The sequence below is a fragment of the Antechinus flavipes genome, chromosome 6 (assembly GCF_016432865.1).
Source record: "Antechinus flavipes isolate AdamAnt ecotype Samford, QLD, Australia chromosome 6, AdamAnt_v2, whole genome shotgun sequence".
Lineage (NCBI taxonomy): Eukaryota > Metazoa > Chordata > Mammalia > Dasyuromorphia > Dasyuridae > Antechinus > Antechinus flavipes.
The window spans coordinates 128,439,814-128,452,907 of record NC_067403.1 but is presented as its reverse complement, the minus strand read 5'-3'; the positions used below and the strand labels follow the sequence as shown (position 1 = coordinate 128,452,907).

At 32.3% G+C, this 13,094-nt stretch overlaps 1 protein-coding gene across 1 annotated transcript in view; it reads left to right on the top strand.

Moving 5' to 3' along the window:
• The window catches only part of ANK2 (ankyrin 2), a 381,624-nt gene that overhangs the window by 235,542 nt on the left and 132,988 nt on the right, over positions 1–13,094 (top strand). The window contains exons 10-11 of the mRNA XM_051967124.1: positions 7,025–7,123; positions 10,381–10,578. Of these exons, the coding sequence (XP_051823084.1) occupies positions 7,025–7,123; positions 10,381–10,578 (297 nt within the window). The remainder of the gene's footprint in view (positions 1–7,024; positions 7,124–10,380; positions 10,579–13,094) is intronic.

Here is a 13,094-nt window from a genome sequence, read left to right as displayed (position 1 = left end):
ATATCAGAGTAGATTAAAAAACAGTCTTACAGTCTTACAATATGTTGTTTATAAGAAAAACATTTGAAACAAAGAGTTACATACATAGTATGGATAAAAGCCTGAAGCAGAATTTATTTTGTTTTAGCTGAAGCAAAAAAAGATAGGAGTAGCAATCCTGATGTTAGATAAAGCAAAAGTAAAAATAAATCTAATTAAATGAGATAAGGAAGGAAATTACATCTTATTGAAGGGAACTATAAACAATGAAATAGCAATAATACTAAATGTATTTGTACCAAGGTAGAGCATACAAATTCTTAGAGAAGATATTAAGCCAGTTTTAGGAAGAAATACACAGCAAAACTATATTAGTGGGGGGGACCTCAACCTTCATCTTTCAGAATTAGACAAATCTTACCACAAAATAAACAAGAAAGAAACTAGGGAGATTAATAGAATCCTAGAAAACTTTAGATATGATAGATATCTGGGGAAAATTGAAAAAGGACAAAAAGGAATACATCTTTTTCTTGGTAATGTACTTACACAAAAATTGACCACGTATCAGGGCATAAAAATCTCACAATCAAATGCAGGAAGACCATGATGAAATAAAAATTATATTTAATAAAGGATCAGGGAAAGATAGACTAAAAACCTATTGCAAATTAAATTATCTAAATCTAAATTAAGAATGGATAAAACAACAAATCACAGAAACAACTGATAATTTCATCCAAGAGAATGACAATAATGAAACAATATACCCAAATCTATGTATGGGATGCAGCCAAAGTACTTATGGGAAATTTTATATCTCTAAATAGTTACATGAATAAAGTAGAGAAAGAGGAGCTTAGTGAATTATGTATGCAACTAAAAAAGCTAGAAAAAGAACAATTTAAAACTCCAATTAAAAACAAAAAAAATAGATAATCTTTCATTAATTCAATTAGAAAAGGAAAGGAAAAATAAAACCTAATTACCCATATCAAAAATGAAAAATGTGAACTCACCACCAATGAAAAAGAAATTAAAATTATAATTAGGAGCTATTTTGCCCAACTGTATGTCAGCATGTAATTGAAATGAATGAATATTTACAAAAATATAAATTAGCCAGATGAACAGAAAAGAAAATCAAGTACTTAAATAGTCCATGTTAGAAAAAAAAGAATTTAACAAGCCATTAATGAAGTACCTAAGAAAAAATCTCTAAGGCCAGATGGATTGACAAATGAATTCTACCAAACATTTAAAGAATAAGTAATTCCAATACTATGTAAACTATTTGGAAAAATAGGAAAAGAAGGATTCCTGCCAAAATTTCTTCCTATGACACAAATATGATTCTGATACCTAAAACAGGAAGAGCCAAAACAGAGAAAGGAAATTACAGAGCAATCTCCCTAATGAATATTGATACATTTAAAACAAAATATTAGCCAAGAGACTAAAACAGCTTATTAGTATAATAAGGATAATGTATGACCATGCTTGCTCATACCAGGAATGCTTGGTCATACCAATCCATGCTTGGATTTATACCAGAAATGTAGGGCTAGTTCAATATTAGGTAAACTATTGCCATAATTGACCATATCAAACATCAAACAAAGACAAAATCAACAGAAATCATATGATGATCTCAACAGATGCAGAAAAAAACTTTTAACAAAATACAGCACCCATTCCTATTAAAAATATTAGAGAGAATAGAGATAAAGGAGCTTTTCCTTAAAATAATAAGCACTGTCTTTTTGAAAACAACAGCAAATGTTATTTGTAATGGAGAGAAACTGGACACACTCCCAATAAGAACAGTGAAACAAGGATGCCCATTATCAGACTGTTATCCAAAATTGTACTAGAAGTATTGACTTTAGCACTAAGAAAAGAAAAAGAAATTAAAGGGATTAGATAGCAATGAGGAAATAAAACTATCACTCTTTGCATATACTTAGAGAATCCTAGAAAAATCAACCAAAAACCTACTGGAAACAATTCATAGCTTTAGCTAAGTTGAAGGATATAAAATATCCTGGGAAAACTGAAAAATAATATCAGAAATTCAGCATAGACCTACATCTCACACCCCATTGCAAAATAAGGTCACAATGAGTACATGATTTAGGTGTAAAGGATGATACCATAAGCAAATTAGGAGAGCAAAGGGTAATTTACTTATCAGATTTTCGAAGAAGGGAAAAACTTATAGCCAAAAAAGAACTAAAGAACATTATGAAATGCAAAATGGACAACTTTGAATACATTAAATTAAAATGTTTTTGCACAAGCAAAACCAACACAAACAATATTAGAAGTACAAAGCTAGGGGAAAATCTTTATAGCCAATATTTCTGATAAAAGTTTCATTTCTAAAATATATAAAGAACTGTCAAATGTATAAGAATATGTTATTCTCTAATTGATAAATGGTCAAAGGATATGAATAGCCATCTATAATCATGAAAATTTTTTCTAAATTACTACTGATTAGAGAAATTACAAAATAAAACAACTCTGAGGAACAACCTCATACCTCTCAAATTAGCTAAAATGACAAGAAATGATAATGACAAATGTTGAGGGTTAACTGAAACACTAACACATTGTTGATGGAGTTGTGAAATGAACCCACCATTCTGGAGAGTAATTTGGAACTATGTCCAAATGGCTACCAACTGTGCATGCTCTCTGACTCAGCAGTGCCGTTATTGAGTCTGTATCCCAAGAAAATCCTAAAGGAGAGAAAATGATCCACATGTGCAAAAATGTTTATAACAGTGCTTTTTATGGTGGCAAAGAATTAGAAAATGAATAGATGCCCATCAGTTGGAATGGCTGAATAAGTTATGAGTAAAAGAAGCAGAATCAGGGATACATTATACACAGTATCAACAAGATTATACAATGATCAGCTATGGAAGACTTGGTTCTTCTCAGTGATCCAGTGATCCAATGCAATCCCAAGAAACTCTGGATAGATGATGCCATCTGCATTCAGAAAGAGAACTATGCATACAAATCAGCACATGCTTTGTTCACTTCTTTTTTCTGTTTTTTTCCTCTCTCTCAGCAAAACTTTCTCTCTTAACATGATACATAAAGAAATGTTTATTTAAAAAGCTAATATACATGTATAACCAGAGAAAAAATAAAACAATAAATAAAAAAAGGAGAATCAGAGGTAGGATTTGAATGTAGGTCTTCCTGACTCTAGACCCAGCGCATTATCTATTGTGCCACCTTGCTGTCATTGTTGTCATCTTCTTCTTCATCATCATCATGAATTTTTTGAAATGCCTATTTTTTTGAGGAAAAAAAATTTTACTGTGCTCATGGCCTAATCCCAAATTAAAAATTGGTTTGGGATATATTCTATTTGAAAGGGATTAAAAGAAGCAGAGAATAACCAAGTCATATTAATGTATTCCCAACAGCTTTATGTGTAACTGGAGCAAAATGGGATTATCTTAAAATTTCATTGTATATGGATAAATTATATTTGTATGATAATATTTGCTAGATTATAAAAGAAATAAGAAAAATATTATCAATTTTTAAAAAATTGACTTGTTTGTCTGACTTTTATTGAATCTGAGCTCCTGAGCATCTCTGTGCTGTTTTTGCCTTTTTTGTATTTCCAGTGCTTCAGTTCTCAGCACAAAATAATAATAATAATAGCTTATATTATTATAATATAAATATAAATTATAAAAATAAATATAAATATAAATAATAAAGCTTAATAAGTGCTGATTGACTAGATACATAAGGCCATCATTTTAGAACTCCAAAATCTAAGAAGCTGTGAAATCTAATTTCCTCATTTTAGGGAGAAAGAAACTAAGGTCCAGAGAGATTAAAATCACATAAGTAACAAATGGGAAAACAAGCAACCAAACACGAATTCTTAATAATACTTTAGGAAATACAAAAGTCATCTAAAGCAGATGTTGTTACGTATAAAAGAGAAGTTACAGATAGAAGAGAAGCCAAGATAGAGCTTTTCAGGACAGTCACTGTCATCCAAAGGACACTGAAGAATAGTGAGACAGAAGATCCAGTGCAGAATAGCCACAGAAAGTGTTCATAGAAGAGAAAGTATCCAGGATAAAAGGAAGATCTGTTTCGAAAGTTTCAAAGAGGTTAAAAAAAAAAAAAAAAGATGAGGACTAAGAAAATGCCATAGGATTTAAAAATTAAGTTACCTTGGAGAAAACTATTTCAGGAAAGCAGTGGGATTAGGGAAAGGAATTAAGGAAAGGATTAAAGAATGAGTGGGGAGTGGAAGGAATTGGAGGAATCAAGTATAGGTGATTTTTTTTTTTCTGTTAGTTTGTCCTTTTAGGGGTAGAGAAAGACAAAATACCAGCTCAAAGGGGCTAATAATATTAATAATATCTATGTATGATGCCTTAAGATTTGCAGAGCAAATTATGTATGTATATGTGTGTATTCTTCTGTATGCATGTGTATGTAATCTCATTCAGTTCTCATAATAGTCATTTGAGGTAGGGGCTATCTTTAAAACCGATAGACTGAATCTGAGAGAGGTTGTCCAGGGCATTGCAGGTAAGTCAACATTTGAACTTCGATCTTCCTGTCTCCCAAATCTACCACCTTCTCCCTTAAAGCCATCCATATGGGTAAAGATTTTTTGTTTATTTGTTTTGTTTTTAGAATGGGGAAGATGTTTGTCTTCAGCAAAGAAAAAGACTATAGGCACTTAGCTTTCTTTTTTATGTCAAATGAGTTTAACAGGTAGGACTTGGAATACTTTTAGAAAAAGCAACCTCAAAATAGCTGTGAATAAATATTTCAGAACTATGAAGAAGAGACTTGGCTCCAAAGAAGCAATGTGAGAAAACATCTTTCCCTATTTCTTTAGTCTATAGGTGTGGGACATTACATATTATTGTCAGATTTTTAAAAATGTATTATTCAGTTTTGCTGATTTTCCCTCCCTTTTTATTACTTATTTTAAAACTTTCTTCTTATAAGGAATGACTTTTTGGGAGGGATATAGAAAAGGAATACAGGAATACAGAGATAGACCTGACTCAGGCTAGGCTCAGGTTTTCTGTTGGCATGAAAAGTGAGGCACTCATAATTCATTCAGCAATTAAAATAATTGAGCAGCAGCATAAAAAAGATATTCAACAAGGATACCCTAGCACTTAGTTGGGAGTAGACATGATCCCAACATATCTACAACATCTAAGAAATTTTATCTATTCAGAGTGTGACAACTACTGAAGTTCCTTTTACGGACTCACTGGACTTCTCTGTCATGCCCCCCAGGACTACCTTTGCCATTTTCATCCTCCCCTTTCATGTATTTTTTCCCCAATTGTGAACACAGTGTTATAGGTGGTCATATGTAAGGATTCTGAAGTTAGTGAGTGAGCCAGATTGGCTGGAGTAGAGAAGCAGCAGATAAATTTGAAAAAAGGTAAATTGGAGATTGATTCTAGAAGAGCCTAAATACCAATTAAGGATAGTATATTTTGTAGTGATTGGGGAGTCTTTTCATGATTTTTGGATGGAGCAATGGCCTGATGAAAGGTGGTAGAAAACTGTCCTTAGAGATCAAAGTAAGTGCCTTATTTAAATATATTTGTGTCCTTCTCTGCCCATTATATATATGTGTTTTTTGTGTGTGTGTGTGTGTGTGTGTGTACCTACTTACCTATAAGGTATTAAACCTATAGGGATGAAAATTATGGTATAAATGTAAATTTTTATTTTGAAATTGCTTTCTCTTCAAAGAAAGAACTTTTCTTATTGAATGTTATAGTGCTGGATGTGTGCTTGCTTCTTATATTAACAGAATTAACAATAAGGTCCAAAAGTGCTCATACTTTAGTATATGGGAATTTATTTTGGTTGTCTTTTAACTGTTATTTTAAACCTTTTCATTCTTTCTTTATTTCTTACTCTTCTTTTCCCCTATCCTAGGTCCCAGGAAATAGTACAAGAAATAGTAACTATTTTATTAACCCATTTTTTGGAGTATTGTTAGGTATTCTATGCATGAGTAGATTTACCAAGATATTTTTGACCAAAAAACATACTGCAGAGAAAGGCTGCCATAACAGCAGATTTAGTGAGAACAGCCTCATCTTTTATTCAAGTTTCTTCTTTTTCAGAAAGCAGGAGTCTTAAGTTTGCTCAATTCTAGGAATTCTGATTTGAGTCCTGAGAAAACTCTGCCACACTTTTGCCTTTTTAGGCATTTTTTTGTGCTATATCTTTTAATATAACTATGACAAATTTTCATCTGACAACTGCAGATCCAAGCAGAACTAAGATCATTTGTGAGAAATTGCCTAGGTTATTGTTGAGTTAAGCACTAGAAAGGGAATTCCCAAAGCAAGCAAAGAAACAGAAGGGAAAGAGGAAAGGATAGAGATATGAGATATCTGCTTCCATGAGAGTACACAACTTTCTTTTTGACCTTTCAGAATAAGTAACTGGCTGATTGGCCAGGAAATTTCACCCATTAAGTTATTTTGATGGGGGAGATGGGAAGGTTAATATTTTCTTTCTCCTTCCCTGAAGGACAATTTTTTGTTTCTTCTTTTTTTTGGAAATTTTTTATATATGTAAAACTTAAATACAAAATGATAAAAGAAAAAAATTGTCATTTACACAACAGAACATGAGAGGATTCAGTATAAAACAATAAATTTCCATTTCAAGAAAACATATATAATAAAGACCACACATTGCTTTTAAAACTGCCCATTTCAAAAAATTTTGTTTCCTTGTTGGTTTTCTTTTGTCCTCTTCTGTGCATTTTTTACTTTATTTTTTTCTCCTTCCCTTCCCATCCCCCTTAAAGAAGGCTACAGTTAAATGTGGACACACATAAATATTTATAAACATATAAATATATATATATGATTAATTTTTTACTTTTTGATTGAGCAAGTAGGAATTATGGACATTTACTGACTCGGTAACATTGGCTAAAAGAGAAAAGAAAAGAAAAAAGACATGCTCCATTGATGCCATCTTTTAATTCTCTTATCAGGATGGGCTGACACCACTTCATTGTGCAGCACGGAGTGGGCATGACCAGGTAGTAGAACTTCTTTTAGAACGAGGAGCCCCCTTGCTGGCAAGGACCAAGGTGAGTTTCTCCAGGGAAGTCAGTGGCTTTGGACGATCATTAAACTGCTTTTTGGTTGTATAATTTGTCCACTTATTGGACATTTATCTTCCTCTGTTGTGTGTGTGTGTGTGTGTGTGTGTGTGTGTGTGTGTGTGTGTGTGTGTGTTTTGTTTTGGAGATTGAGTTTCTTTATGTTGCTTAAGCCAGAAGTATAGCAGCTACTCATATTATCCTAATATTTTTGATCATCACGGAAGCTGTAATCTGCTCGGTTTTCCCAAACTGGCTGAGTTAGAATCTTCTTACACTGCCTGGTCACCTCCTATAGTAACTTACTTTATATCAGCGCTGAATTTAGTGCAGACACTACATTGGCTTTAGCCCTACCTCAGCTCAAAATTCTTGAACTCAAGCAGAGCATTAGCCTCAGTCTTCCCAGCAGCAAAGGTTCCAGGCATGCACCATGAAATCCAGTAGCAGTTTTGTTTTTTAATGAAATTTTCCTATTATTTAAAACTTAAAATATCTGCATTCATATTCATGCATAGTTCTATATTTTAATGTTATAGTCTTTTTTAATATAAGGATAGGAACTGGACCAATGATTTTCTTCCATTCTTTTCCTTCTTTCCTTCCTTTTCTTTTCTCCTTTCTCCCCCTCTCTTTTTCCTCTTATCCCTCCTTTCCTTCCTTCTGTTTTTCCTCTCAAGTTCAGCTATTCTCCAATTTATGGACATTTTTTGAAATTTCCTATTCTTTGCCATCACTAAAAGAGCTGCTAAAAACGTTTTTATACATATTAAGTCCTTTTCCCTTTTGTTTTCTTATCTTTGTTGGGTATAGCCCTAGTAGAGGTAGGTATATTGCTTAGTCAAAGGGTATATACACTTTTATATTCCTTTGGCCATAGTTCCAAATTGCCCTCCAGAATAGTTGAATCAGTTCACAACTTCACAACATCCCCTCCAACATTTGTTATTTTCCTTTTCTGACATATTAGGCAATTTCACAAGTGAGAAGTAATGTTAAAGTCGTCGTAATTTGTATATCTTCATCAATAGTGATTTACATATAGCTCTGATTATTTTGCCTGAAAACTGCCTGTTCTGATTTATCTTTTTATTTATCAGTGAAAACTGGCTCTTATTTCTAAAGATCTGACTTTTCTAATTTGTTTGAGAAATGAAGTCTTTATCAGAGAAACCCAATGTAAAAACTTGTTTTTACAATAATGATTATCAATTTTGTATTTCCCTCCATCCTATTTTCTTCCTATTTATTCTACTCTCTCCTTTTACCCTGTCCATTTTCAGAAGTGTTGTTTTTGACCTTTCCCTTCCCTAAACTGACCTTTCTTCCACCAGCTCAGTAATGCCAGTCCCCCCCTTTTCTTATCCCCTTCCTCTCCCATTTTTCTGTGTGATAAGAAAGATTTCTACACTCCACTGAATGTGTATATTATTACCTCTTTGAGCCAGTTCCAGTGAAAGTAAGATTCACATGCTCCCCTCTCTCTTTCCCCCATTTCCCGCTCTGTTGTAAAATTTCTTTCAGGCCTCTTTTATGTCTGATAATTTGTCCTATTCTACTTTTTCCTTTCTCTTCTTCCCAGTGCATTTTTCTTTCTCATCCTAAATTTTATATTTTTTTTTTAGATAATCACACTTGTATATTCAATTCATATATCTGCTATCTATGTATACTTTTTTTATATCCCTAAGAATGAAATTTTTAGGAATGATAAATATCATTTTCTCAGCTAGAAATAGATTATTAACCAGATAGAATATCTTATGATTTATCTTTGCTGTTTACCTGTTTATGCTTCTTTTGTGTCTTGTAATTGAAAGTCAGACTTTCTGTTCAGAAAGTTCTTTATTTCATTGATTATCCACTTTTTCCCTTGAAGATTGTACTTTGTTTGTGGGTAGGTGATTTTTCTTTGTCTTTTGATCTCTAGAATATCATATTCCAAATCCTCTTATCCTTTATGTAGGAGCTGCTAAATTTTGTGTTATCCTGGCTGTGGCTCCACAATATTTGAAGTGTTTCTTTTTGGCTGCCTGCATTATTTTCCTTTTGACCTGCTAGGTCTGGAATTTAGCAATATTATTTCTGGAAGTTTTCATTTGGGGATCTGTTTTAGGAGGTGATTGGTGGATTCTTTCAATTTCTGTTTCACTCTTTGGTTCTAGAATATCAAGGCAGTGTTCCTTGATGATTTCTTGAAAGATAGTGTGTAGGTTCTTTTGTTGATCATGATTTTTAGGTATTCCAATAATTCTTAAATTATTGCTTCTGAGTCTATTTTTTTTTCATTTCTGTTTTTTCCAACAACATTTCACATTATGTCCTTTTTTCATTCTCTTGATTTTATTTAATTAGTTCTTGATGTCTCATAAAATTATTAGTTTCCAGTTGCCCAATTCTAATTTTTAAGGAATTATTTTCTTCAGTGAGCTTTTGTATCTTCTTTTCCATTTAATCAGTTCTACTTTTTAAAGTGTTCACTTCACATCTATGCCAACAAGTTTTTAAGTTCCAGAGTTGGAGTTTGAACACAACTTTTTCACATTAAGACAAACACTATTCACTAACAGCTCTCAAAGTTTTTGGTCTTGATGCTGAAAAAAAATAAAAATGAGAGAGTGGGAATCAAAAGCATAGAGGGGAAGAGTTGGAAAAAATTTTAGAACTCCTCATACCTCCCCATTTTACAGATGAAAATTATGAGGTCCAAAGAATTTAAGTGACTTATCCAACTCATCCTACCTGATGTGTAGGATATGTTTAAGTATATAGAAATGATGAACTCTCCATCTTAGTGCTGATGATCTCTTGCTGTCTTTGAGTCAAAAGCTATCCATTCAATGTGGTTCTGAAGTACCCAACTTCTGATTTCATTTAGAGCATATTCAGTTGTGGAATGTGAGATTGAAGAATTGATAGAGACCTTAAAAATGATGTAATTATTTTAACTGACCCCAGAGTGTGTAAATAAAACGTTTTGCCTGAGTTTGTGAAAGTGCCAGAACTAGGAGTCAAATATCTTTATTTTTAGTAAGAACAATACTTATTTAGGAAAATTTCTGGACAATGTCAAACTTCTTAATTCAAGTAATACTTAGAAATGTAAATTTTCAGGACACTAAAAGTTATGTCATATATTTAAAGTGTTCAGGGTACTGTGGATTTCTGTACCAGTAACCAAAGTTAGAAGAGAAAATTTATGAAATCTATTCTTAGTGGTTTTCTGGGTATTTTTTCTTGCTTAGAATGGACTGTCTCCACTTCACATGGCTGCACAAGGAGATCATGTTGAATGCGTGAAACATTTGCTACAGCATAAGGCCCCAGTGGATGATGTCACCCTGGATTATCTGACTGCCCTCCATGTTGCTGCACACTGTGGCCACTACCGTGTGACCAAACTTCTCCTGGACAAGAGAGCCAATCCTAACGCCAGAGCCTTGGTAAACATGGCCCACTCCACCTCAATGAAACACAAAAGGGGGTTATCAACTCAGTGTTTACTCATTGATCATGCAAACAAAAATAGGGGAAAATAAGACAAAGTCATTCCTATTCTACTTATCATACATCATGCTCCTTCTTCCTTCAGGTTTTTTTTTTTTTTTCTTTTTGGCTGTTTTCTGATGGTGAAACAGCATAGATTTCAGAGGTTACTGGCATTATTACTGAAGTCCATTTGTTGCAAACACACTAATGTGAATCCCTTGAGGTTAAGAGGAATTTCAAGGGAAAATTAAAATCTTACAAAAAGGCAGAAGTAAACTGTTTCAATTTTTCAGGTGCTTATAGGATATATTAACTTGAATATAGGAAATTATTGAGTTTTTTTTTTCTTAAAAAGGAAAACAAGAGTTAAAATGGTGAATTTAGGAAGTATTTTCTAAATTAGAAGGAAAATATCAATTCTTTATTTTCATTCACATCTGATACTTTGTTGAAGTACATTTTCATCGGGCAATTAAAGATGTCTATTAAAATCAATACAGGGTGTGTCAGAAGTCTTGCTGCAGTCTTTAAGTATCAGAACTTTTAAGTTGTCAAAGTTTAAAATAGCACTAAGATTTTTGGGATTGTATATGGCTGTCTACAATTTAGTTGACTGGTCACTTGACTTTATAAATAAGATTAGATAAGAAAAAACCCTGTGAATGATAACTGATTTTTTTTTTTTCTGGATAAATTGATTCAAGGGGGATAGGGAATTGATATATTTTTTCTAAGCACTTTTAATAAGTATTTTTATTTTATTTCCAATTCACATTGAAAAGGAAAGTTGGAAATAGCTGCCATCACAACTATGCCTATTTTCTAAAACTTATCATTTAATCAATCATCTTGCTTTATTCATAGTTAAATGCTGACTAGCTTAACAATATACATTAAAAGACCTGGTATATTTCTAATATATTTATGATTCACATTTGCTAATTCCCAAACTAATAGAAAATTCATTCTTTTCACTCAACATAGTTCCAAAAAAGCTTATATTCCTATGTAAAACAAGATCATTAACATTCAAAATTAAAATTTTCCTGTTTAGAATCCTGAAATAGAACCCCTAGATTTCAGCGGCAACAAAGGCAGTTTATGAAGTCATTTCTCAAAAGAAGAAAATAGTGTTGTTAATAGGAAATAAATCAAATTTATGTCAGATACAGTAACCAAGAAATGAGAATACATATGGAACTACACAGACATACTACAATGTGTATGTATATTTTATATACAGAGACACATGTATGTGTTGATATGGGGTTAATGTGGGAAGGTTAAGGCTAAAACTCCTAAGTTAAGGAAAAAACAATGAGTGAGTTCATTATGTGTACAATCTCTTAGTGATTATCATTCATTAGCTTAAGTAAGATCTTATATTTTCCTGAGAACTGTCATGCTATATGTGTTAACTGATGTGAAATAGGAAAATTACTGGTACATTTCAAGTATATTAACTCTTTTTGACTATCTATCAGCTAGACTAAATTACATTAAGATGACTAATTCAAATAGTTTTAATTTGATTATAAAAGTGTATGTAAGCTTGGCCTTTATTAATAAATTTCTTAAGAGCTGTCAGTAACTCAAAAAACCAAAAATCAAATGGATGTCATTTCATCCAACTTTGTTCTTAGGAGTGTATTCTAATTGTGTCTGTAAGTCAGCTGCAAGTTTCTCAAAAAGTATCTTATAAAAACTATTTGAGTTCTTGAATTGCAACTACAGAGCTGGAATTTTTGTCAATATAGGTTTTACTGCCTCCAGCATAGATTGCAACCTCTCTATAATTGGGTCAACCCTAAAGTCCCTGGGAGCTACTGAAAATTGTCCCCTGCTACCAGCCTGTTGAGATGCCCATCCAAAATTAGGTGGATTCATTCTGAAATAGGCCACCAGTTCCTACCAAAAGATGAGAAGGAATCTTGTCAGCAAAAAAAAAAAAAAAAAAAAAAATTAAGTTGCCTCTGATTGATAAAATTAAGAACTCATATATACCAGAATAGAAATAGCTGTTTAAAGGGCATGTACTACTTTTGCTTTTTTAGGTTAATTTTTTTACAAATTAAAAAAATACTTTATCAGACCTAGATATAATGAAAAACTGTGTGTAAAGTATTCATTATAATTAGGAGAAATTTGGAGATTTTTAAATGTCTCATTACTTTTTGGTAATATCTCATATAAAAAATGTCAGCTAGTTAAATGTTTAGTCCTCAAACTGGAGGCAGTATAGGCATCACAGGTTCAATTCCTGAATGAGACAGAATGAAACTTGGGCTGTAGAAACAAATATGGAGGCCTTATTTTAATTTATTAATTAAGAGAGCAAAATCCCCAGATGGAGGATAGCAATAATTTATCTTATAAAGGCCCCAAATCAATGAGTTCAAAAAAATTTTAATGTGAAAAACATAATTATAAAATGCATATACATAATACATAAATATAAAAGCATAGGTAT